General features: G+C 36.9%; 5 protein-coding genes and 1 pseudogene across 6 annotated transcripts; 4 read left to right on the forward strand and 2 right to left on the reverse strand.

The window, feature by feature from the left end:
- The first annotated feature begins 1,111 nt into the window (after positions 1-1,111).
- Positions 1,112-2,376, forward strand: LOC120179491 (zinc finger protein 4-like). Of its 2 annotated transcripts, none has more exons than XM_039185071.1 (2): positions 1,112-1,165; positions 1,273-2,376. In XM_039185071.1, the coding sequence occupies exon 2, from the start codon at positions 1,543-1,545 to the stop codon at positions 2,239-2,241; it is 699 nt and encodes a 232-aa protein (XP_039041002.1). In that variant the 5' UTR covers positions 1,112-1,165; positions 1,273-1,542; the 3' UTR covers positions 2,242-2,376. The 2 variants fall into 2 exon arrangements, with proteins under 2 accessions (XP_039041002.1, XP_039041003.1); XM_039185072.1 differs by having other exon boundaries at positions 1,113-1,165; positions 1,455-2,376.
- Positions 2,377-2,527: 151 nt separating this feature from the next.
- LOC120179505 lies at positions 2,528-5,348 on the forward strand (annotated as a pseudogene).
- On the reverse strand, positions 5,344-6,455 carry LOC120179493 (probable transmembrane ascorbate ferrireductase 3). Its single transcript, XM_039185075.1, has 4 exons — positions 6,165-6,455; positions 6,036-6,084; positions 5,752-5,951; positions 5,344-5,665 (listed from the first exon to the last, which is right to left on the reverse strand). Exons 1-4 carry the CDS (start codon positions 6,438-6,440, stop codon positions 5,408-5,410), a joined length of 783 nt encoding a protein of 260 aa, XP_039041006.1. The 5' UTR covers positions 6,441-6,455; the 3' UTR covers positions 5,344-5,407.
- A 5,189-nt stretch (positions 6,456-11,644) lies between these two features.
- Positions 11,645-13,637, forward strand: LOC120179492 (probable xyloglucan endotransglucosylase/hydrolase protein 28). Its single transcript, XM_039185074.1, has 4 exons — positions 11,645-12,018; positions 12,131-12,231; positions 12,506-12,714; positions 13,031-13,637. Exons 1-4 carry the CDS (start codon positions 11,823-11,825, stop codon positions 13,533-13,535), a joined length of 1,011 nt encoding a protein of 336 aa, XP_039041005.1. The 5' UTR covers positions 11,645-11,822; the 3' UTR covers positions 13,536-13,637.
- A 1,647-nt stretch (positions 13,638-15,284) lies between these two features.
- On the forward strand, positions 15,285-19,619 carry LOC120179532 (RNA demethylase ALKBH10B-like). Its single transcript, XM_039185110.1, has 8 exons — positions 15,285-16,397; positions 17,255-17,335; positions 17,531-17,625; positions 17,747-17,864; positions 18,059-18,178; positions 18,328-18,440; positions 18,529-18,683; positions 18,817-19,619. The coding sequence occupies exons 1-8, from the start codon at positions 15,818-15,820 to the stop codon at positions 19,379-19,381; spliced, it is 1,827 nt and encodes a 608-aa protein (XP_039041041.1). The 5' UTR covers positions 15,285-15,817; the 3' UTR covers positions 19,382-19,619.
- Positions 19,620-20,533: 914 nt separating this feature from the next.
- LOC120179534 (purple acid phosphatase 8-like) lies at positions 20,534-22,448 on the reverse strand. The gene is made up of 6 exons (XM_039185111.1): positions 22,194-22,448; positions 21,813-21,969; positions 21,586-21,699; positions 21,367-21,494; positions 21,108-21,304; positions 20,534-20,910 (listed from the first exon to the last, which is right to left on the reverse strand). The coding sequence occupies exons 1-6, from the start codon at positions 22,362-22,364 to the stop codon at positions 20,694-20,696; spliced, it is 984 nt and encodes a 327-aa protein (XP_039041042.1). The 5' UTR covers positions 22,365-22,448; the 3' UTR covers positions 20,534-20,693.
- Positions 22,449-23,663: the final 1,215 nt, after the last annotated feature.

Here is a 23,663-nt window from a genome sequence, read left to right on the forward strand (position 1 = left end):
CATCTTCATTGTCGGTTAACAAATAAACTTTACTATTTCTCTGATAAGATAGCCTAAATCCACTTAGGGGCTCTAAATTCAATTTATTTGCAACACGTAATATTAGAGTTTCATAAGTTAACTTTTTTAATGACAGTTTTAGTTGAATATTCATGGGTAAAGGCATATATTGTAAAACACCACGAACATTCTCCCATGACCCTCCAAAACACAAATCTATCCAAACATGATCAACATTAGATGATTTCATTATTGTAAATTAATTTACTAAACAAACGAGCTGCGAAACTAAAACCTGTTGCCGGATGGGGAAGGATGTCGTTGGATATAGGAACGGATGTAGCCGGAGAGAGTGATAGATGGAGATGGAATGAGTTGCGATTTAGGGATTTAGGTTATGAGTTGCTGCTGCTGCGTAGTTATATACCCAAAACATTTGTGTTGCGAAACTAAAACCTGTTGTGAATTCAGAAATCGAGTTGCGAATTTGAAATTCAGTATTGCGATAGTCAGAATCTCGTTGCGATAGTCAGATTCGCGTTGCGATTTACGTATTCGCATTGCGATTTACGTATTCGCATTGCGATTTACGTATTCGCATTGCGATTTTCCAAATTCGTGTTGCGATTTACGTATTCGCATTGCGATTTTCCAAATTCGCATTGCGATTTACGTATTCGCATTGCGAATTAGGAAAATCGCAACGCGAATTTGGGAAATCGCAATGCGATAGTCAGAATCGCGTTGCGAATCTGGAAACTGATTTGCGATACCGAAGATCGCGTTGCGAATTATCGATCACATTGCGATTTAGTTGGTCATTTTGGCAAATCCAAAAAAAGTTGGTTAAAATCGTATATTATAAGACATTTTTAGTCACTGAGGTTATTTTCTCTAGTTTTTATACTAAAACAGATCAAAATTGATAACTTAAGTATTAATCATGTAATTTACCCTATAATTTATTCAACTGACTATCCATGTTAAATGAGCAGTGTGAGGAGAATTACAGTAAGTACTGTTTTGCTTGCCTCTTTCTTTTCATTTCTCTCAGCTCTCTCCTGCTTGGCAATCTTATCCCCATTTATTAACATACTTTTTCTTCTTGAACAATCACTGAAGAAGAAGACGACGACATAGCTTACAAGGTATTGTATCATTCCAGGTAAGAATCTTTTTCACCATCTCACAGGAATCCTGTTTTTGCAGTGTTATTTTTTTAAATTTGCTGCTATTTTCAGCTTAGGGTTTTAGTATAATTCATTTTGATAGATGTTCCTGTTGATTTTGGTCTCATCTTCTTGATCTTCGAGAGTTTGAGATTAATCGAATTATTATTTTAATAGTCTCATATGATTATAATGTAATATTTGATTAGAAATTTTTATAATCTATGGATAACGTGCATTTAGTGGTGTAGCAAACGATGCATTGTTTTATGGTATGCACTGCAGGTGTTTGAAGAGGTAACTTACTAGTAGCGTAGCAATCCATACAGGATATCAAAGGGGACAGGCACAAAACGTCCTGATTTACCCGAGAATGACACCTCCGAACCCCGGTTTCGAATTTGAAAACTACTCCGAAGTAAGTAGCCGAGTGGCTTCCGACGTATCTGCATCACTCGATCCCTCGAAGGACACCGCGACTACCGTTTCGTGTCCCTCGAAGGGTCGACCGGATTCAGGGTCGGTCTCCCTCGACCTGACTCTGCATTTCAGCGAGACGACGCCGAGTAATACTTTGTCCGCCACGACGCCGAGGGTTTTCTCTTGTAATTACTGCAGGCGCAAGTTCTATAGCTCGCGGGCATTGGGCGGACACCAGAATGCGCATAAGCGAGAGAGGACGATGGCAAAGCGTGTCATGCGGATGGGGATGTTATCAGATAGTTATACGAGCTTAGCGTCTCTGCCCCTTCACGGCTCGACATTCCGGTCCCTCGGGATAGAAGCTCATTCCGTCACGCACCAAGGAACCATACCATCATCCGGCCATAGGCCGATAGATGCGAGAACCGGAGCACGGTTCGATCAAGGGTATTTCGGAATGCCAATGTTCATGGAAGATGATGATGTAGACTTGTTCTGGCCCGGAAGTTTCAGGCAGGTGAACGAAGATAAAAAAGCCGGCACTGACCAAGATTTGGACATGGCTCAAAGTTCAAATATAGGATTTATGGCATTGGTATCACCACCAAGAGCAGATTCATCTGCACTCGATCTTACTTTAAAGCTCTAATATTTTTAATTTTCCGTTCCATATAAACTAAATACTGATTATATATGTAATAACATCGACTTAAATTCAAAAGTGTTGAAATGAGAAAAACCATAAAGTATTTTAATTTAATAATATTATTTTTCAATAATTTTTTATATAGATCGTGAAATTATACCATTTCATAGTCAATGGTGTAAACGCTTCGAGGTTTTCAAGCCTCCATGCTAAATCAAAAGCCAAAAATAAATTCTTTTCAGAAAAATTTCAATTTTGACCCTCCATTCCCATTTCTCTCAGGAAAGTTACGTTTTTTCTTCCTTTTTCTCTCTTTCGTTTCTGTGTTTGCTGGTGATAAGGCCATGTTTGGAGAGAAAGATCCCTCGAGTAATCATCATTGTGTAAGAGATGAAAGCTCTCAAAGCAAGCTTTCACGTTTGTATCAAAACAAGGAGAGTCCTGTTGAAAAGACGATTTTTTCACGAATGGGTATTGATTCTCTTAGAGAATCAAAGGTGGGTCTTGATGGACCAAGATCTTCCCAAGAGCTCACCCTTAGCTACCTTTTTGAGAACCGTAAAGATTTTCCTAGAATATCTTTCAGAGGGGAAGAAGTTGTTGATTCCGGGAATTCGAACCAGGATGAGAAATGGGTTGAAAGGGATTTCTTGAATTTGGATGAAATCAAAGGGGTTTCATCCAAAAGAGATTCGGATGAAGATTTTCAAGAGAGGGAGAAAAGGCAAAAGCTTGAGACTTTGAATCTTTCTCTGGCTCCACCTGATGTTTCTCTCTCTTTAACTGCTTCAAATGCTTTGCAAAATGGTGATGCTTCGACACGGCACAGGTCAAGGCCTAGTAGGAGTGTTCAGTCTTTTGCACCATCGACTAACATGCAGACCACATGTTCGAATGATTTCACGGCTGCTTCATTGTCCTACACTCCTTCCGCGCCGTTTTCGCATAATCCTAGCTGCTCGTTTACTCGGAATTCGACCGAGAATTACGAGTATTCTGCTGGGAAAGATGATCAAATTTGGTGTGGTGGTGAGGGTACTAATGGTTCTGTGCATAGTCGGTTTAGGCCAATTGATGGAGTTGCTTTGGCTGGTGCTGGTGTTCTGTGCAATAGTCTTCAGAGAACTTCTAGTTCGGATAATTGGTCGCTCTTCCCATCGGAATTGGCCGCTAAGCCGTGTGTCGATAATCATTCGGGGATTCGAGGAGGAGGGATTCGGAGAATTGGAGAGTTTTGGATAGTATGGACGGAGGGAGATCCAGGAAGATTTCCCAGCAGGAAAGAATTCGTCTCGAGATAGTCTCCGAGTCGATTCCTGCCGTAGCTATAATGATGCAGGAGCTGCCTGATGAAACACTTGAATTGACCAAAGAATACTTGAGGAACCTTATATTAACCCTTGAGAGGAAGGAATAATTAGTCCGACTTCGAAGCCGACTTGAGAGGAGATCTGATCTCATCAAGGAGACACTCTCAAAGTGCCATAAGCATCAGCTAGAAATCTTAGTTGCAGTGAGAATGGGACTGAAAAGCTTCTTGTCCAGAAATGTAGGACTTCCCGTGACCGAGCTGGTGGAGATATTCTTGTTTACGAAATGTCGGAACCTGAATTGCAAGAGTGTACTGGCCGTCGATGACTGCGATTGCAAGATATGCTCGGGAAATAAAGGGTTTTGCAGTTCATGTATGTGTCCGATCTGCCTGACTTTCGATTGTGCTAGCAATAATTGCAGTTCGGTTGGTTGTGATGTTTGTTACCATTGGTGCCATGTCGCCTATGGCATTCAGATGAACCTTATAAAACCAGGCCCCAGCTTGAAGGGACAATCTGGGACTACTGAAATGCAATTTCATTGCTTCGGTTGCGGTCATGCTTCGGAAATGTTCGGGTTCGTCAAGGATGTGTTCTTATACTATGCTAAGGACTGGGGTCTCGAAACACTGGTAAAGGAGCTTGATTGCGTGCGGAGGATTTTCAGGGGCAGCGACGATTCGAAGGGCAAGGAGCTTCATATCAAAGCTGATGAGCTGTGCAACTGGCTCCGAAACAAAGAGATGTCTGCTTCAGATGCATGCGGCAGCTTTCTTCAGTTCTTCAACCGTATGTATCATTCGCTCTGTCTATATTTTCTCTGCAAACTTCTTTTCGTTAGAAGCACATCGTACCAATTTCACGAATTCCCGATAATTAGTCGAACCTGATAGTTAAGTGATCATGATGATTGAGTGAACTGATTAGCGAAACAAAGTTCATATGCCACGAGACGATGCCCGTCTTTGTCCTATAAATCGTTGATTATGGCTCCCTGCAGACTGCAGTTCAAAATGCACCGTGCTTTGATTAGGACCTTTCCTGCATTATATGAACAAGCGAATCATCATTTATGTTTTGCCAGTTTCTTTGAACGATTTCGTTCTTGAAACATCTATGTTAGTAGACATCGGTATTATGCTTTCCGGTTATGGAGTTAGCTATATTGCCGATAATTCGAGTCCTTTATGTTCATCCATCTTTCCATTTATATACTCAAGTCTTAAACTATTCGTCCTCATTTCCCTTTTTGGCCTGCAAATTATAGACGCCGATGGTTTGTCGGGCTTTCCTACCTCCGGTGCATGTTCGAAAGAGTTAACAACTCAAGTTGACCTTCGAGAAGATGAATCATCCGTGACACCGGGCGCTTCTCGTCCTCATAAGCTCGTGTTTTACAACACAAGCTCTTCAAGAGGGCATGATTTACTCCCGACCAACCTCCGTCAGCAAGATCTCGAACCTTCTCTCACGAATGACCTAAAGAACAAAAACGAATACCGATTCGGAAGGTCATCGAACGCCGATGGATTCGACAGCATAGAAAGCATGGTAAGGATCAGGGAAGCAGAAGCAATATTGTTCCAAACCAAAGCGGACGAAGCACGGAGAGAAGTCGAGAGTTACGTGAGGATGATCCGGGCAAATTCCGAGAAGTTGGAAGAGGAGTACGCCGAGAAGCTATCGAAACTCTGTTTACGAGATACCGAGGAAAGACGACGGAACAAAATGGAAGAACTGAAGGTTTTGGAACATATTTTGTATTTTATTCAAGGTAAAATGTTACTTACAACATAAATCAAATGTAAAATTCGCCCCAAAAAATGGAAAATCACACACCAAAAGGAGAACAAAGATCAAACATAACGTGCAATAGCAACACTGAGATCAACAAAAATGCCGAACAAAAGGATGCAAAGCCCCAAGAAATTGACCAAACGAGCTTCACGGTCACTTTGCAGTTGCTGGAACGTAGCCTTCTCCATCAACCCCGTGAGCGCTGCCGCTATCGACATGTATAGCAATGTACGGCCGCCGCAAATGTGCCACGGAAGCATGCTGTGCTTTGTCATCTCCGGTTGAGGAGCCATAAACGATATCAACCCTGCCAACCACTGGTCCGACACAGATATATTTAAAATCGAATCATATAAACGAAATAGTTGCATAAAATTATATGTTGATCTCTGACTCAATTTACCTGAACTGCAAACAATGTAATAGTGGCGATCCCGATCCATGAATGCAGACTGTAAACATCTTCGACGTTGGACATGTCATGGAACTTGAACACAGCACAAAGTCCGACCACTCCGAGCACAAATGCCCCGAGCTGAAACATCATATGCACCACCTTCTGGACCATATGTGTCGCTTGCACCGTCTTGTACACCATCATCGCTGCATGTTTTTAACAATAGATTCGTGTTATCAATACGACGCTCTAATGAAAATCCGATTAGTCTTCATTGATTTACCGATTACCTTCGCCGGAGAGAAATATGAATCCAGAGAACATAAGAAATGGGTGAACCTGAATGTGCGTGGCATAAGATTAAAAGTTGAAACTCATTTCACGATGAATATATGAAGATTATTCGGTTTTTTACTCACATTGAAAACTCGAGAACCATCGTATGAACCGTACTCGATACCTCCGCGATAATGCAGCAACCAAACCAGCATGAGGATGAAAGCTAGAATCCCGAACAAGTGAGCGAGTATCGTTAGCCGAGAGGCCGAACGTCGATAATTATGGGGGACTACTGTTTCTTCGTGGACGGAATGCATGATGATTGAGAACTCGGTGGATGGGGTTGATGTGCATGAAAGAACAAGGGACGAGGGCTTAAATATATAACGATCACATTGGTTCTGCTCAAGTGGCATGGTTTCTTACGGGGAGAACTTTTGTCAAGAAGAAGAAATTGAAGGACGAATCTGCAACTTTTGGATTGCTTATTGCAGGGTTTTGGCACTTTGGATGTGGCTAAACTTTGAGATTTGGAAAAGCACAATTCGGACTAATGCCTAATGGCTACCAGAAGTGTTAATAATTCAATAGAGATTTTAAGTTCGAGTAATTACGTCTGCGGAGTGTACGTACGTTATCAATAATTAAGAAATATTCTGAACATATATTATTTTATCTAATACAATAGTAGAAAAAAAATGTATTACAATATATTAAAAAGTCTAACCAATTCCTTCCTCCTCTTTTCCCTTTTTTTCTTCTTTGCAATTTGGGTCAATTTTATTGATCAATCGAATTATTTCTTTTTTAATTTTATTTAACCGGCATTGGTTTTAATGTTGGTTGTCTCCCGTCGGTTATTTTTTTAATAAGATTAATTATGTCTTTGTGGTATATTTTCTGCCTTCATGACATGGTTATCTCTGCCTTTGTAGCATGTTTTTCTATGTCATTTGGTAGCTTACGATTTTTTGCCGTTATTTTTGTTTATATTTTTTCTCATGGTTGGATTTGACATTATCACGACTGATCAAAATGACGCTTATTTGTTATCATAATGATCTTCCCTACGTTGGATTTTAGGATTGATTGGATACGTGTTTTACGTTCGTAGATAGTTTTCTCACGTCGCTTGACTCTAATTAGTGATTTGTCAGTGGTGTTTCAGTAGTTTCATCCCCTTTTGTGGTTCGTTTACCAATGCAATTAGATTTGTTTATATCTTTATTTTATTCGAGTCTTTGGTTAGGCTTTTTTACTTTTTTCTTCTTTAGTCCTTATGTGATCTAGGTGACTAGTTTTTGTCTCAATAATAATAAGAAAATATCATAATTATATTTTAGGTTTACAATTACACTCGTAAATCTTCATTGTAATTTTGGATATTTTTTATTTTTAATAAAACTAGTGAATTTCTATTAAAAAATGTATTACAGTAAATTCAAATTATTTTTATACGAAAAGAGAGAATATTAGTTAACATTATGGATATATTTGTAATAAATACTTTAGGTTCGAATTATTTTTCTCGATAATTTATAGAAAACAATAAATTGATGACTACTTCTGTAGTTTATCCAAAATATTTTTGGTGTGTGATTATTATTATTGTCAGGCAAAAGTGCAACGCCTAGTAAGTGCTAACGTGGAAGGGGATAAGATGTCATGTCAGCTCAGATAAACCCCACAATTGTGTGGAGTTCTATAGCATATATTGACTACATGAGGTCGGGTGTATAAAAGTACTTTCATGGGTAAATTACTCATTTGATAACTAAACTTTCATATGATTCTTATTTTATTTATCATACTTTCAAAATTTTCAATTTGCTCACTCGACTTTATTGATTGAGTTTTTTTGTCACTTTGCCGTTAAACTTCTCACGCCGTTATGACATAGCTTAGAGAAATAATTTTTTAATCATTAAAAGCCACGAATGCTATAACAGGTCAGAAAATAATAAAAGATAAATTAAAAATTTGATAATTGAACTTTCATATGATTTCTATTTTATTCACTCAACTTTATAGATTGAGCTTTTGTTGGTCACTCTGTTGTTAAACTTATCATCTCCAACGATCGTCCGCTGCTGCCGTCATCGATGAACCTATCTTCGGCCAATGGTGGCTCGCACCGCCACCTCCAATTTCACTAGTGTCGTCTCCCGTTCGATGACATACCCTTCACTGTTGATGAAAGTTCATCATTCATCGTAAAATCATAGGAAATCATTCGATGAAACGTCATTGATCTCCATGCTGTTGGACGATAACTGTCACCGACAGTATAGGTTTAAGCAACAGGACATCGCGACCAAAACCTTGGTGTCCGATCATCAAGGCTCCCTGTCGTTCGTCGTATAGAATCGTCGAAGGTTCATCGGGAAACCAAATCTTCCCATCGGTTTTCGTCAATTTTCAGCCACCCCGACTGTCCGTTCGTCTCACCGCTGCCACTGTTGAAGTCTTCTCCTCTTTCCGACCAAAACTCAGTTGATTTGTCCTCTCATCGTCGTTAACTCCGTCGTCAGCCGTTGGGTAAACAGTTCGAACCTGTTTTTCGAGTACCCGCGTCTGTTCATCTCTCCCTGACCAAAAACTCAATCTAAAGTTGAGTGAGTAAATTGAAAATTTTGAAAGTATGGTGAATAAAATAAGAGTCATATGAAAGTTCAGTTATCAAAATTGCAATTTACCCTTATATTATTATTACATGGAAATCCAATGTCTCATTTTTAATATTAAAAATTCCACGACAAAAAGCTATTAGTGATATATAGGTGGAGTGACCAACAAAGTTTAATCCATAAAGTTGAGTGAGCAAATCGAAAATTTTGAAAGTGTGGTGAGTAAAATAGGAATCATATGAAAGTTTAATTATCAAATTTGTAATTTACCCTACTTTCATTATTAATATTCATACGTTTTAGTACCTAAATTTTTATTTTTTAAAAAAACATACATAACGATTAGTTTTTGCTTTATTTTAGCACCAATCGTTAAAATTTTAACAGACGGTCTAACATACATAATGCGGTGACTGACGAGCTCATCCATTAATTTTTTAATGAAGGGATATTAAAATAAAATAATCGCTAGGTATGATTTAAGAAAAATAAAAATTTAGATACTAAAACGGCAAAACTTATATTTTATGTACTAAGCACATACTTTACCCTAAATTATATCAGATGCCATTTGATTATGAAGAAAATTTTCATTTGATGGTTATTTTTTTTAATTTTATATAACAATTTAATTATTTTTTTTCTACATTATTAATTATGTATTAAACGTAGCATAAATTATAAAAATCTCACACCACTAAAAGAGTGAAATGAAAAAACCCCAAACATTAAACTTTTATAAATTATATAATTTTAGGAAAACAAAAAAGAGGTTCGCATTTTTTTTATTAAACAAGGTAAAATAATAGCTATTTTCAATCGCTTAATAATAAATATTTAATAATTTTTTTATAATTATTAATATTTAATAAAAAAATTAACTTACCCTTATTCTCATATAAAATGGGGTAAGGGGAGGTAAGATAGTAGACTGCCTCTAACGTCAAATTAAAAATAATTTCCGTGAGATATTAATATTTAATCATTTTTTAATAATTACTAATATTTAAAATTAAAATTTTTAAAAATTATTATTATTTTTTAGCTATTAAAATAATTTAATTCGTGTGCAATTTGACTCAAATAGAGCATTACTTAAGAAACAGTACAGTTCCAGCTGTACAGTTCAATGCAATCACGTGTTCTTATTGCCACACACACATATGAACAAATTTTTGGACCGTTCATTTTGATCGGAAAGTACGCGCCGCTGCGCCGATTTTATCCCGTTTAAACTTAGCCACGTGGCACGCTGAATTTAGGGCCACATCGATTCTCGTCTCTTTGAAGACGGGATTAACGGGGAGAGAGCAGCGGCCCCTTTCATTAGGAGGGCGTAGAGTCGAGATTAATTCGGTTAAAATTTAATAAATATTTAATTTAATTAAATTTTATTCGAGTTCTTATAAAGTTGAATCGAACTATTTGATAATCGATTTAAAAATTTCACGAGCGGTTTGAAAATATAATATATTAAGGTTTTATAAAAAAATTATTAATAATATTAATATTTATGTGTTAATTTTTTTAAAATGTAACATAAGATTTTCATGTATTTAAAGTTCAGTTCGAGTTTGAGGTTTCAATCGAGTTAAGTTTAAGTTTGTTTTTTTTCCATTTCGAGCTTTTACGAGCTTCAGTTTATGATTTTTAGTTTGAGTCTAGCTTGATAATTTTAAGCTCACGAGTTTTATAATCAAGTCTAGTTCTATATTAAAGTTTTCAAATAGAGTTGAGCTCAATAATACTCGAGTTCAATTAGCTCATTTACAGCCCTACCTTTCATGTTTTTAGTTTTTATAAAAATATTAAAATTTGTATCTAACATTTATTAAAAAGATTAACAAATACTTTATTTATTAATGTTTTAAAATTAAAATAAATTTAATTGAATGAAAATTATGATTTGATTAACAATTAATATATGATTGAGTATCATTTTATATATATTTAATTGTTATGTGTTACATTACATGTTAGCACCTTAGGTGTTACGATAAATATTAAGTTATTATCTTGGGTGATATGATAAATATTTTGTTATCATCTTAAATGTTGTGATATATAACACGTAAATAAATGAGTGCGTATGAAATATCACATTAATAATCGTTAATCAATTAATAGAATAAATTATTAATTTTATATCATTTTTATACTTAAATTTTATTTTTTTAAATTATACCTTAAGTTTAATTTTTATTTCATTTAGTACTTTATTGTTAAAAACTTTAGTTTTTACCATTTTAGTATCCATTCAAAATTTAACATTAAGCTTTAAAAAATTGAAAGATTAGGTACTAAAACGAACTTAAACTGATATGATTTGAAGGATTTATCCCTTACCGAGGGCATGATCTCTGACAGGAAAGTATAGAGACTCAAGACCAGGGTAGCCGAGTAGTGTGGGTCACAACTATATGGTGTAGCACATATGTCTACTTTTTAATGCATTTGTAGTAATTTCCATGACTTTTACTTTTTATACGCTTCTGTCATTGGAATTTATGAAGGCTTAGAACTAGGGTAGCGGAGTAGTGTTAGGTTTTAACCCATTTGACTTTATCCTTCTCGTACCTTGCTATCGCTGACTACTGTGTATCATTCTCTTCATGTTTCCTCTTTTTAATTTTAATCGGGACTTACGTTTCTGTCTATATACAGAGATTTTTACGCAGGAATTTATTTGCAGGGATAACTTCTCATTACAGACGCGCATATGAAGACTGCATATGAAGACTGTTCACCTATTTATTTATACATGTATTGTATTTTATCTTTATTTTCAAGTTTCTGACTGTCGGAGATATTCTACGGAAGCTGCTCTCAACCTGAAATTGGGGAAAGCCTACTACCTTACCTCCACTTACCTTATTATATATGTGAATAATATTTTGTTGTTGTTGTTGTAAAGTTTAAGTATTACAATCGATCAAAATTAATAATTTAAGTACTTAATGCATATTTTAACCTAAAATTTTAATAACCTGTCGACATATGAACAGCTCAACATCCTCTCACTCACCCGATAAAATGACCCGGTATGTTGTCTTTCTTTTCAATTTCCATTAGCTTTTTTGGCTCTCTTCTCATAGCTAGCTGTAGAGAGATTATTTATTGTTATTCCTTTCTTCTTCTTCCTCGTCTCTTTATCCACAGGGCAAGAAAGACATGGTGATGAAGTTACCTTATCTGGGCTCTTCTTTGTTTTTGTTTTTGGCTCAGGTTTGTGTTGTTGCTTCTGGGTTTGAAAAAGGTCTCCCGATTCTTTCATTCGATGAAGGGTATAATCAGTTGTTTGGAGATGATAATATAGTTTTACATAGAGATGGTAAAGCTGTTCACTTGACTTTGAATCAGAGAACAGGTTTGTTTGTTTGGTTGAGCTGTTTTGCTTTCTGGGTTTTTCTTCTTCTTCTTCTTCTTCTTTGTTTCATTAAAAGGAAAGATTTTTGCTTTAATGGCGGTAAAAAAAACAGGGTCTGGATTTGTTTCTCAAGACCTTTACTTGCATGGCTACTTCAGTGCTTCGATAAAGTTGCCTGCTGATTACACTGCTGGAGTTGTGGTTGCTTTCTATGTGAGTTAATCCTATTTTTTAATCCCATGATTGTTGTTTAGTGTTGATTTATCCTTTTTGAAATGATACTAATTAGACTCGGATGAATTTGCCAATTGCCACTGTTTTCCTTTAAAAAAAATCCCAGATTTTTGTTCGAGTATCTGATCAAAATCCACCTGGATATGAACATGAACATGAACATGTTGAAGTTATTTTGTATGTTGTTGCAGACTTGTGAAACATTGATGAAATGAATTTCCTGAAAATGGATTCCTTTTTCATGTTGAAACAGATGTCGAATGGTGATATATTCGAGAAGAACCACGATGAAATCGATTTCGAGTTCTTGGGGAACATTAGAGGGAAAGATTGGAGGATTCAGACCAATGTTTATGGCAATGGAAGCACCAGGGTTGGCAGAGAAGAAAGATACAATCTCTGGTTTGATCCTGCTGATGATTTCCATCAGTACACCATTCTCTGGACTGATTCTCACATCATGTAAGCGTCGAAAGTCTATCCCCGATTACTCGTATTCGACGAACATAGATGCTGGAATGTTATCCCTTTAGAGAAACTCCGAATACGTGTGTTCGGACTCGTATCTCGAGTCCGAATAACATATGTCGAGTTACTTTCCGTTTTCCAAATCTGGTTTTGGCATGTTTAATTTTATTACACAATGTGAACTCTGGTTTTTGCTTCTGATGGCAGCCCCTGTTTCATCCTTTCGGGCTTTTCTAGGTTACTCGGTCTCTTGAACGAGTGTCGGATACGTGTATGTGTTTGACACGGATATGGTTTTCGTGCTTTGCAGATTTTATGTAGACAATATCCCAATTAGAGAGTTAAAAAGAACAGCTGCAATGGGTGGAAATTTCCCCTCCAAGCCAATGTCTTTGTATGCTACCATATGGGATGGATCCGATTGGGCTACTAATGGTGGCAAATATAGAGTCAATTACAAATACGCTCCTTACGTAGCTGAATTCTCCGAATTGATCCTTCACGGCTGCACAGTTGATCCGATCGAGTTTTCGTCAAAGAGGTGTGACAAAGTTCAAAGTCCGGAACAACTAACCTCCCTTATCACCTCACCACAAAGAAGCAAGATGGATAGATTTAGGAGGAAGTACATGACATACTCATATTGCTATGACCAAACCAGATACAAAGCCCCACCTCCCGAGTGCGTGGTCAATCTCCTAGAAGTCGAACGACTCAAGAAGTTTGATCCGGTCACATTCGGAGGAGGCAGGCACCACCACGGGAAACGACACAAACGCAGCCGAGCAAACCGATTCGAGGCTGATTCCATTTAGTTGGGGCCTTGGGGGGGGGGGTCAGTTCTGTGTATAGAGAGAGGTGACACAACACATACACATATATTTACGTTCCATATATTTTTTAGGTTTCCATTTTTATCGTTTATGTTATCTCTCCATAGCTTTTGCAGATTGGTTCAATAAAATACTTTTCTTTTTATTAATTTTAAGTTCCATTTTGCTTTTCTTCTTGCTGGAACATCTGCAACACCCAAAACTGTTGTAGTTAATGTCCAAAGTTTGGGGCTATGTTTATCTGTTAGCATATATACATACATTCACGTATATAGCGATTCTAATTTGACCCGAATTCGACGGCTTCCGACCCGATAGGATAAGGATCACCTGGATCACAAACTGTTGAAACAACTTGCACTTGAAATCCGTATAAGATCATAGGACAACCAATTTTTGAACTGGAATTGCAATGGAAATCTTTTTCCATGTACTTTAGACCACATAATAATTCATAGTCATCCACCCGTAAGCACTGGAGTAAATCATGTGCAAAGTAGATAAGATGTCTTTGATTGCTACAGATTGTAAACTTTTGTTGCTTCACTGCAATAAACCCTAACAGCTGAATGCTAAACTTGGTTTTGTCCAAGAGTATCATATGATGTTAGCATAAAAGGTCCTGAAGATGCTTTCCAGAAAAGTAATCGACGGCCTAGTTTCGAATTCTGCGAGAAAACTCTTGCATGACCTTTCAAAGAAAAGGGTTAAAAGAGCAGGAAAAATGATCTCGGGCAAGTATTGCCTATGCGGATTGGTGACATACAGGACCGGAAGGTTTCGGAGCAGTAACCTCAGGTCCTCAAGTGCTTTCCCAGGAAAACTGTCCTTGTCGATCACGATGCCGTGATATCTGCAGTGCATCCCGTAAACAACCCATCTTCCGCCTTCTGGTCGTAATATACCGGAGAAGTTTTGCCATGCATAGCACCATAGGGAGAACGTACTATCTTTCCTGCATTTTGCAATGAAGCTAAACAGATCATGTTAAAATTCTGCATAATGAACATACTCGATTAGGGGTTAGTCTCCGATCTAGAATACTTACATCGGAGGCCGGATGTCACTCTATTCCCCGATGGTCGGTTTGTCGGAGCTTATCTTCGGTCAAGACCTATAAATCAAGTGACCAACAGTATCAAAGATACCAAATTCAGCAGGAACACTCTTGACAGATCATGTTTCTTACTGACAAGTTGCAACCATTTCGATGGTCTAAATGGTTACCATGAAGCCCCATATTTCGATTATGTTATATTCGAAATAGATTCGATTATAACAGAATCGAACAGAATAAAGATGTTCAGAGATTGTTTACTCGACAATACCAACAAACCAGAGATGATTGCATGATCAAATTGACAGCAATTGTTCATCTGAAGAAAGAAAAAAGCAAAGCACTGTAATTTCATAAAAGAATATGAACGTTTTCCGTTATTTTTTTTGGCTAATCCTTATCAGGACATTTTATTGGGAGTTAATTAATAAAAATATCAAATTTTGATCATTACTTTCATAAGGGATATTTTTATATTCGTTTATTTAAATTATAAAAATTAATTTTATTTTACAAATAATTCATGAAAAATCCATCGAATATTCCACCAAGGTTCGAAGATCTATCCATCAAACTCAAAAAGATACAAATTTTCAATGAAAATAACGAAGTTTGTTTTGATTTTAGCCACCATTTAAGACCATACACATGCTTGCGTGATCCCTAAGCCATTTTTGTTCAGCTTCACTCTCTCCCACAAGAAAGTTGTCTTCTTTTCTTTTCTTTTATTTTCCATCCAAAATAGCATTAAACCCAAACACTAAATCTCTAATTTGTCTATTTAAAAAGTTTTCTTCGGCACTCACGTCAGTGTGTTGAACCACTGTAGCTTCACACGCACAACACAACAAAAGCAAAAGATCCAATTTTTTTCCAGATCGGACTAAACTAGACCAACCCCAATTTCTATATTTGATTTTGTCATTGCTTTTGCCCCCTTAGTTACCCATTTCCTTTTCCCATTGCGAATCTGTTATTAGATCGGCTTAAACCCAGTAAACAAGGAAATAAAAAGAAACCCATTTGTTTCTTGTTTCACGGAATTGTTTTAATGTTGAATTATTTAAGATTAACGTGATCCGATTGGATATTTTGGGATTTATAATTAATTAGATCTGGATTACGGGTATTTTAGATCATATATGTTGTTTTAATAGTCTGGGTTTATTGTTGAATTGGTTTAGGGAGGTTTTTTCCCCCTTTCTCAATGGCAATGCCATCGGGAAGTGTAGTTTTGTCTGATAAAATGCAGTTTTCTGGGACTGCAGCTGCCGGATCTGTCGGTGGCGGTGGTTCCGGAGGAGGAGAGATCCATCAGCACCAATACCGGCAATGGCTCCCCGATGAGCGTGACGGCTTTATCTATTGGTTGCGAGGGGAATTCGCCGCCGCCAATGCTATGATTGATGTCCTCTGTCAACATTTGCGTGAGGTCGGTGGCGTTGGCGAGTATGAAGCTGTCATAGCTTGCATTCAACAGAGGAGATGCCATTGGAACCCCGTGCTTCATATGCAGCACTATTTCTCGGTTGCCGAAGTTCCGCAGGCGCTTCAACAGGTAGTGTGGAGCCGGAGGCAAAGGCATTACGATCAAGGGAAAGTTGGGGGAAAAGAATTTAGAAGATCCGCCGTCGGGTTTAAGGGGCATAGGACAGAGGTAGCTAAAGATGTGCAGAATTCTGGGGTGGATAGTGATGGGAATTCGACTGTCGCTGCAGTTTCGGACCGGAACGAGAAAGATAGCCGCGATAAGGGCACGGCCTCCGCTGTCACCGAGGATAACAATGGTAACTACTTGGCTCATGTTTTACTTACATTGTGGTGAAATTGAATGATGTATTGCATTGTTAGCTTGATATGCTTGGTCATCTATTTGTGATGTATATGAGTGAAATTTGTATTTACATGCTTAGTTGCTTAAAGAGCATGGTGTTTCCGTATATGTCGAATTCGCCATCTTTCTCGGATTAGGAAAATTATCCTAAACTAGAAAGTAACCCTTTGTCTTTTGGTAACATTTCTATTAAAATTAAAGGATTTTAAAGCAAGCTTTCTTAATTGTTGCTACTACATTCCATATTTGTCACTTTTACTTGAATATCCATATATGATATACCTACATGCCTAATTAACAGTTGGGGATGGTTAAAAATACATAAGAGGCATGCATTTAATAGCTTGTTTACATTCAGGGAGAGGATGAGAACTCCCAAGGAATTTTTCTTTTGCTGTCAATGAAGGTTATTTCGGTTCGTTTCCAAGCTTTCTTTGTGATACTGCATTGGCTAGTAACTATTTTTTCAGAAAAGTTAATTGATACTCTTTCATCGGCTCGTCGCGATTATGTATTTTACTACCTACATGCCTAATTAACAGTTGGGGATGGTTAAAAATACATAAGAGGCATGCATTTAATAGCTTGTTTACATTCAGGGAGAGGATGAGAACTCCCAAGGAATTTTTCTTTTGCTGTCAATGAAGGTTATTTCGGTTCGTTTCCAAGCTTTCTTTGTGATACTGCATTGGCTAGTAACTATTTTTTCAGAAAAGTTAATTGATACTCTTTCATCGGCTCGTCGCGATTATGTATTTTACTCGGATGTTGGTTCCAAACCTCATGCTGATAGTGGCTTAATAAACTCAGGGTCTTTGAAGGGATCTGCATCCGGAAATACAGAATTGGGAACTGAGGATGTAAATGGAGGATACACCTTGAGCTGTAAAGGTACCACCTTTTACTTTGGTTGTCGGTTGCTTTTAGCTATTGCATGTTTGATTCAACACGATTCAACACCTGCATCGTGTTGAATGCTCGAACTCAAATATTTCAGGTTTTTTGAATAATTCCTTGGAGTTTAACACTAATTTCACTATGTTCTGTTGTATTAATATATATTTTTTTCTATTAATGATCTTTTAGAGAAAGACCTACATTCCTCCCAAAATCAGAACGGAAAGCAGAACGCTACTTGTCCAAAAACTTTTGTTTGCAACGAGATGTTTGACGGAAAGATGGTAATTCTTTATAATTGTTATGATGGTTATTTTGTGAAATTCTGGATGTACTGATAGCTTCTTGCTTCTTCCACCGCAAAATTTTTCGATTTCTGATAAGCCTCTTTTTTCATATGTTGAGGTCAATGTGGTGGATGGGCTAAAATTGTACAAGGAACTGTTTGATGAGAAGGACGTTTCGAATCTTGTCTCATTGGTAAATGATTTAAGGGCGGCGGGGAAAAGAGGGGAACTTCAAGGCAAGTATTCTTACAAGTTCATCTTTTTCTTGGTCTAGCTAGGAGGAGGAGGTAACTTTCGAAAATTGCATTTGTTCCTTGGAAGCTTCTACTTGACTGATTCTGTAGCAGTGTCGCGTTGATTAGCCCTATAAAATTGCGTTCATTTTTATCAGTAAGAGCTGAATTGTTATGTGATAATTTGAGAGAAGCAGATCCGACATACGTGGTTTCGAGAAAGCCAATGAAGGGACATGGTCGAGAGATGATCCAGTTGTGCCTTCCAATCGCTAATGCACCTCTAGATGATGAAACTGCTGCAGGGACTTCCAGAGGCATGTTCCTGTGATGTGCCTTCTCCCCCTTAACTCTTTCCCCTCACCCCCCCCAAATACATACATGCACAAAGTAGCGTACATATTTGTTTATCGACTTATAAGTAACTAAACTTCAAGCGCCTTCTAATTTGATTATGCATTACCAGAGCGGAGAGTCGAAGCCATTCCTTCCTTGCTGCAAGATGCTATTGATCGTTTGGTTAACTTGCAAGTTATAACTTCAAAGCCGGACTCTTGCATCATCGATGTTTATAATGAGGTAGGTAACGATGGTGCTTCTGGTGGTTTTGCAGGAAAATGAGCTAAGCGTTGATACTAATATTATGCTTTTCTTTTTAAATATGAAGGGGGATCATTCACCACCTCACGTGTTGCCATCTTGGTATGGGAGACCGGTTTGCATCGTGTTCTTAACCGAGTGCGATATTACTTTTGGAAGAGTTATTGCATTCGATCATCCTGGGGACTTTAGGGGCTCTCTAAAGCTCTCTCTTTCACCGGGGTAATTATTTAACCGTTTTCTCTCGATCCTATCGCCTTCACAACCCTTCGATGTGCTTCGAGAATGTTGCGTGTTTCAGATTACTATCTTTGATAATTTTCCTAATATTGTGTATTTCATGACTATCATGCAGTTCTCTCCTTGTGATGCAAGGAAAATCCTGTGATTTCGCTAAACATGCACTTCCCTCCGTCCGAAAGCAACGCGTACTCATCACATTTACTAAGTATCAACCAAAGAAATTCATGATCGACAACCAGAGGCTTCCATCGCCTTCGGTTTCTCAGCCTTCAAAATGGGGTCCGCCACCTAGTAGACCACCCAATCATTTTCGCCCTTCCATAGGTGCCAAGCCTTATACAGCAATACCAACATCGGTAGTACTCCCAGCCACACCAAATCACCCACAAATCCCACCTCCGAATGGTGTTCCGCCTTTATTCGTGCCCGCTCCAGTTTCTCCTGCAATACCGTTTCATGCTCCGGTTCCTATCCCACCTGGTTCGACAGCGTGGCCGGCCCCTCCTCCGAGGCACCCTGCACCTTGCCTACCTATTCCTGGAACCGGAGTTTTCCTTCCTCCACCAGGCTCTAGTAATCCATCATCGCAAGAGTTGACTACTGCAACCGAACTCAATGTTCCAGCGGAGACAGTTTCCCAACCAGAGAAAGAGAACTGTAACGGAAGTGTAGACTGAATCGGCAATGGGGTAGTGAAGTAAGAACAACCGATAACGTCGAGCAAACCTGCTAGTAACTGAGTTCAGAGTAAGAGAGGCAGGCTGTGAAGTGCAATGAGTTTAAAGAGCGGCAACATTTGAAACTTCCAAGTTTTTTTTTTTTGGTATATCTTATTAAATGAAATCGCATGGTTGGTGGAAACTCCAATTTTAATTTAACTTTGGTTCTTATTAATATCTGGTTTACAAGTTTTGTGAGTCTAAGCATTTATTATTTAAAGGGTAAACTACATGTTTAGTATCTAAAGTATCACTTTTGTTTTGTTTTAGTACTTAAATTTTTAATTTTTTTAAAATCATACTTAACATTTATTTTTTGTTTCATTTTGGTATCCGATGTTTACTTTTTGTTTTATTTTAGTACCCGGGGTTTACTTTCTGTTTCATTTTAGTACTCCCATTGCTAACTTTTTGTTTCATTTTAGTTTAAAAAATTTTAACGGTAGGGTACTAAAATGAAACAAAAAGTAAATTTTAGGTATAATTTTGAAAAAATTGAAAGCTTAGGTACTAAAACAGAATAAAAGTGATTGTTTATGTACTAAACATGTAGTTTATTCTTATTTAAACTATCAATTTTGGTCCGTTTAGTACCTAAACTTTCAACTTTTTCAAAAGCATACCTAATGTTTAGTTTTTGTTTTATTTTAGTACCACACTGTTAAAAACTTAACACGTTTAGTAAACTATCAGTTTTGATCCGTTTTAAAACCTAAATTTAAAAAAAAATTCAAAACTTAATGTTAAATTTTGAACAGGGGTACTAAAATGTAACACAAATTAAACTTTAGGTATGATTTTAAAAAATTAAAAGTTTAGGTATTAAATCGGATCAAAATTGACAGTTTATATACTAGACATGTAATATACCCTAAATTTTAAAATCGTAGATAAGATTGGTTTAGGATTTCACTATTTTTATTTAAGTTGAATTTTATGAATTTTAAGTGAGCTTCAGAACATTTATAACAGATTGAGTTGGAAGAGATGATGAAAAGAATTCTTATATATTTAAGTGTTAAAAATGCTCATTTTAAAATCTAATATTTCTTCGGATATTTATATATTTTAATAGTTGTATTCACTAAAAATTTTCATGGGATTAATATATGTGTTCACCTTAAAATATATTTATGGATCCATCATTGGCTAAGTATTACATAGAGGTCCCGCATGATTAACAAAGTTTCTATCAATCATTTTCATGTCGGTGATGCCGTTTACCCATTGCCACAAATCAAAGGTGGTTTAATTAGTTGAAACTCTTCCCCTAGACAGCGAAAGCCAGCTGCTTGGAAGTGCTCCATTTGTGCAGAACATTACCATAAACATCATAGAATTTAACCACCACATCTGTACCTCTCATCTCCACCGACATGAACCCTTGTCCGTCGTGATAAAATTCCATCTCTTGTGGATTCTTCCACGTCGCAACATCTCCCCTCCATGCCTTTGATCCCCCTCCACTTGTCATAAATTGAATCCCACTACCAGCATAGTCAACAAACACTCTTTAGTATAATAGCATGTACAATTGTACATACATGTATGTATGTATGTATGTATGTATGTATGTATGTATGTATGTATGTATGTATGTATGTATGTATGTATGTATGTATGTATGTATGTATGTATGTATGTATGTATGTATGTATGTATGTATGTATGTATGTATGTGTACCTCTCACTGCTGCTTATATGCTCCAAGCAATGGTCATGTCCATTGATGTAAAGATCAACTTCGTACGCCTGAAGTAGTGGAAGAAGACCATCGGAGAGCTCGTCGGTGTTCCCGTGGTGTCCGGCACTCATGATCGGATGGTGTCCCACCACTATTTTCCACGTCGTTGACGACTCTCTCAGAGCCGATTCCACTTCCTGTATGATATATTCGTATCAAATACATATTCGAACACGCCATAATTAAAAAAAAAGGTTACCATCAAAATTCTGTTGAGGTACTTCCTTCTCGGGAGTATGCCTCTCCAGTCATAAACATGGCCTTGTGGGTCAGTGAAGTACTTGGACACGAATGGTGTAGTGTCTACAAAGAAAAATTCAGCCATTTCTGCCAACAAATCATGAGAAAAAAATATTAAAAATGTGTTAAAAATAATATATATATATATATGTATTTGCATATGTAAAAGCTTGATTACCAGGTCCAGCATTAAGGATAAAAGATCTCAAACAAAGCCATCTGCTATCTATCTTTCTAAGAATGGGACTTAATTGAGCCTCAACGTTGCCCCTATAATCATGATTACCCAAAACTGCAATCGAAATGGATTCAAAATTTAATCTTTAATCTTATTATGTAACATCGACAGTTATTTCGGTTAAAATGTTAATTTTTTTAAAGAACAGTATCAGTGAAGATTAATACCAGTGTACCACTGTTTTTGCAAGCTGGGAGCTGTGTAAATATCAGTGAAGGATTCATGGAAGGCTGGATCTCCGACACCGGTTAGTCCATTGCCGTAAAAATTATCTCCGGTCGAGATCACGAAGTCGATACCGATTTTCTCCCCGATTAGTCCCATCTGAACCATATAAATAAATCAGTACTTGAAGATAAGAGGATATTAAGGTCGAAACATGCTTGACCCTAATATTCTTATATGATTTATCGATAATAATATCAACCGAGCTAAATTCGATCGATAAAAAATGTATTTTGATACGAAAACTTGTATGTTAATCATGCATGATAAGTTGATGCACGTGAATATTGTAGTTTTTATAAAAACAGTTTTAAGAGAAACACCTGAAGGGCAACTTGAGATTGGTTATAGTGTCCTCTTCTTCCCCAGTCTCCGACCACCAAGAAGCTCAGCGACCCGTCTGGTTTCGCGGCGTGTTCGAAGCGTTGAAGCTCCGCCACACACGAGACCACGAACAACCCGACAGTCAGCGTCGATACAAGCTTTAGCTTCATACCTTTTTTTTCGAAACAACAATGGTTATACGACAATTGATAAATCCGACGAATATTAAAAAAAAGTTTTATTGTGTTATTGACACATATGATTATACTAAACGAAATAATATATATATATATATATATATAATTGATAGCTATATCTTCAATAATTTAGTACGTTTCGATTTGTGGTCCATGGATTTCTGAGTAACCAAACAAACCATCCACTTTCTTGAAGGACAATACGTGCGGGGAATTTCCAAGTATCTTCCTTTGTCTCCGTCAAATGATAAAAAAAACAGTGAATTTGTAGGAACATCGATTTATTATGTCTTTTTTTTGGGAGAGTTCGAGGAAAGATAGTCTATTTAATGTTAACGAAAGGTACAAACGAAAATATTATATTTTTTATAACATTTTCGATTGCGTCTATTCCTTGTCGTTCCTCAACTTTAAATTAGACAGTCGTTGGATAAAACAATCATATTCAAAAAAATTCATGTTCGAATTTATTTCGATGAACGGTTCGAAATATTAGATGATTGGGGAGGTTGTAGGGCATAGTGTTATCCGATTCAGCATGCACTTCCATTGGAGAAATTCATTGGAATCTGCTGTATGGAACTGTATTATTTGGATATAATACAATTTGGATCACTGTGGTGGATATGGATGGATATTATAAAACTGTCTGATTGCCCCATTCCTTTTCCAATTAAAGTAGCTCCAATAATTAATCACTGGGTTTTGCTTAGTTGGCTTTATCACCGTCACCATTAACGGATCTAGAAATTTGTATGTGAGTCGATATAAATAAAATTTTATTATAGACATAATTAACAAAATAAATAATCGGAAAAAAATTCAAATTTTAAGATGAAAATTTATTTATCCACGAAATGTGAACCCGTCACTGATCATGATCCTCCGTTTGTATTCTGCAGGTTTGTGGAGAAAGCATCTGTCTAGGAAATTTCCAGGCACCACTGGCCTCAGCTTTGGATTGAAAATTATTGCTAATGAGTAAATGCCATGAATAGTCCATGTCGCCTGTCGGACCATTTAAAAAAGAGAGAGAGAAATTCTTAATAATTAACAATTTAAAAAGATTATATAAAGAGATTTATTAATTAATCATTTGATTAAAAATAAGTCATATTACTTTTTATAATGTAGGTTTAAATCTCGACATTTATCGGGTCATCATCGTTGTAGAATCGACCTTTTGGACCAAGCTTTGATAGTCTTAGCCTCTAGAGTTACAATATATTTAGATGTAGGGGTGTTCAAATAATCGAACTCGAATTATAACCG

Source organism: Hibiscus syriacus, unplaced genomic scaffold (assembly GCF_006381635.1).
Source record: "Hibiscus syriacus cultivar Baekdansim isolate YM2019G1 unplaced genomic scaffold, ASM638163v2 tig00112428_pilon, whole genome shotgun sequence".
Lineage (NCBI taxonomy): Eukaryota > Viridiplantae > Streptophyta > Magnoliopsida > Malvales > Malvaceae > Hibiscus > Hibiscus syriacus.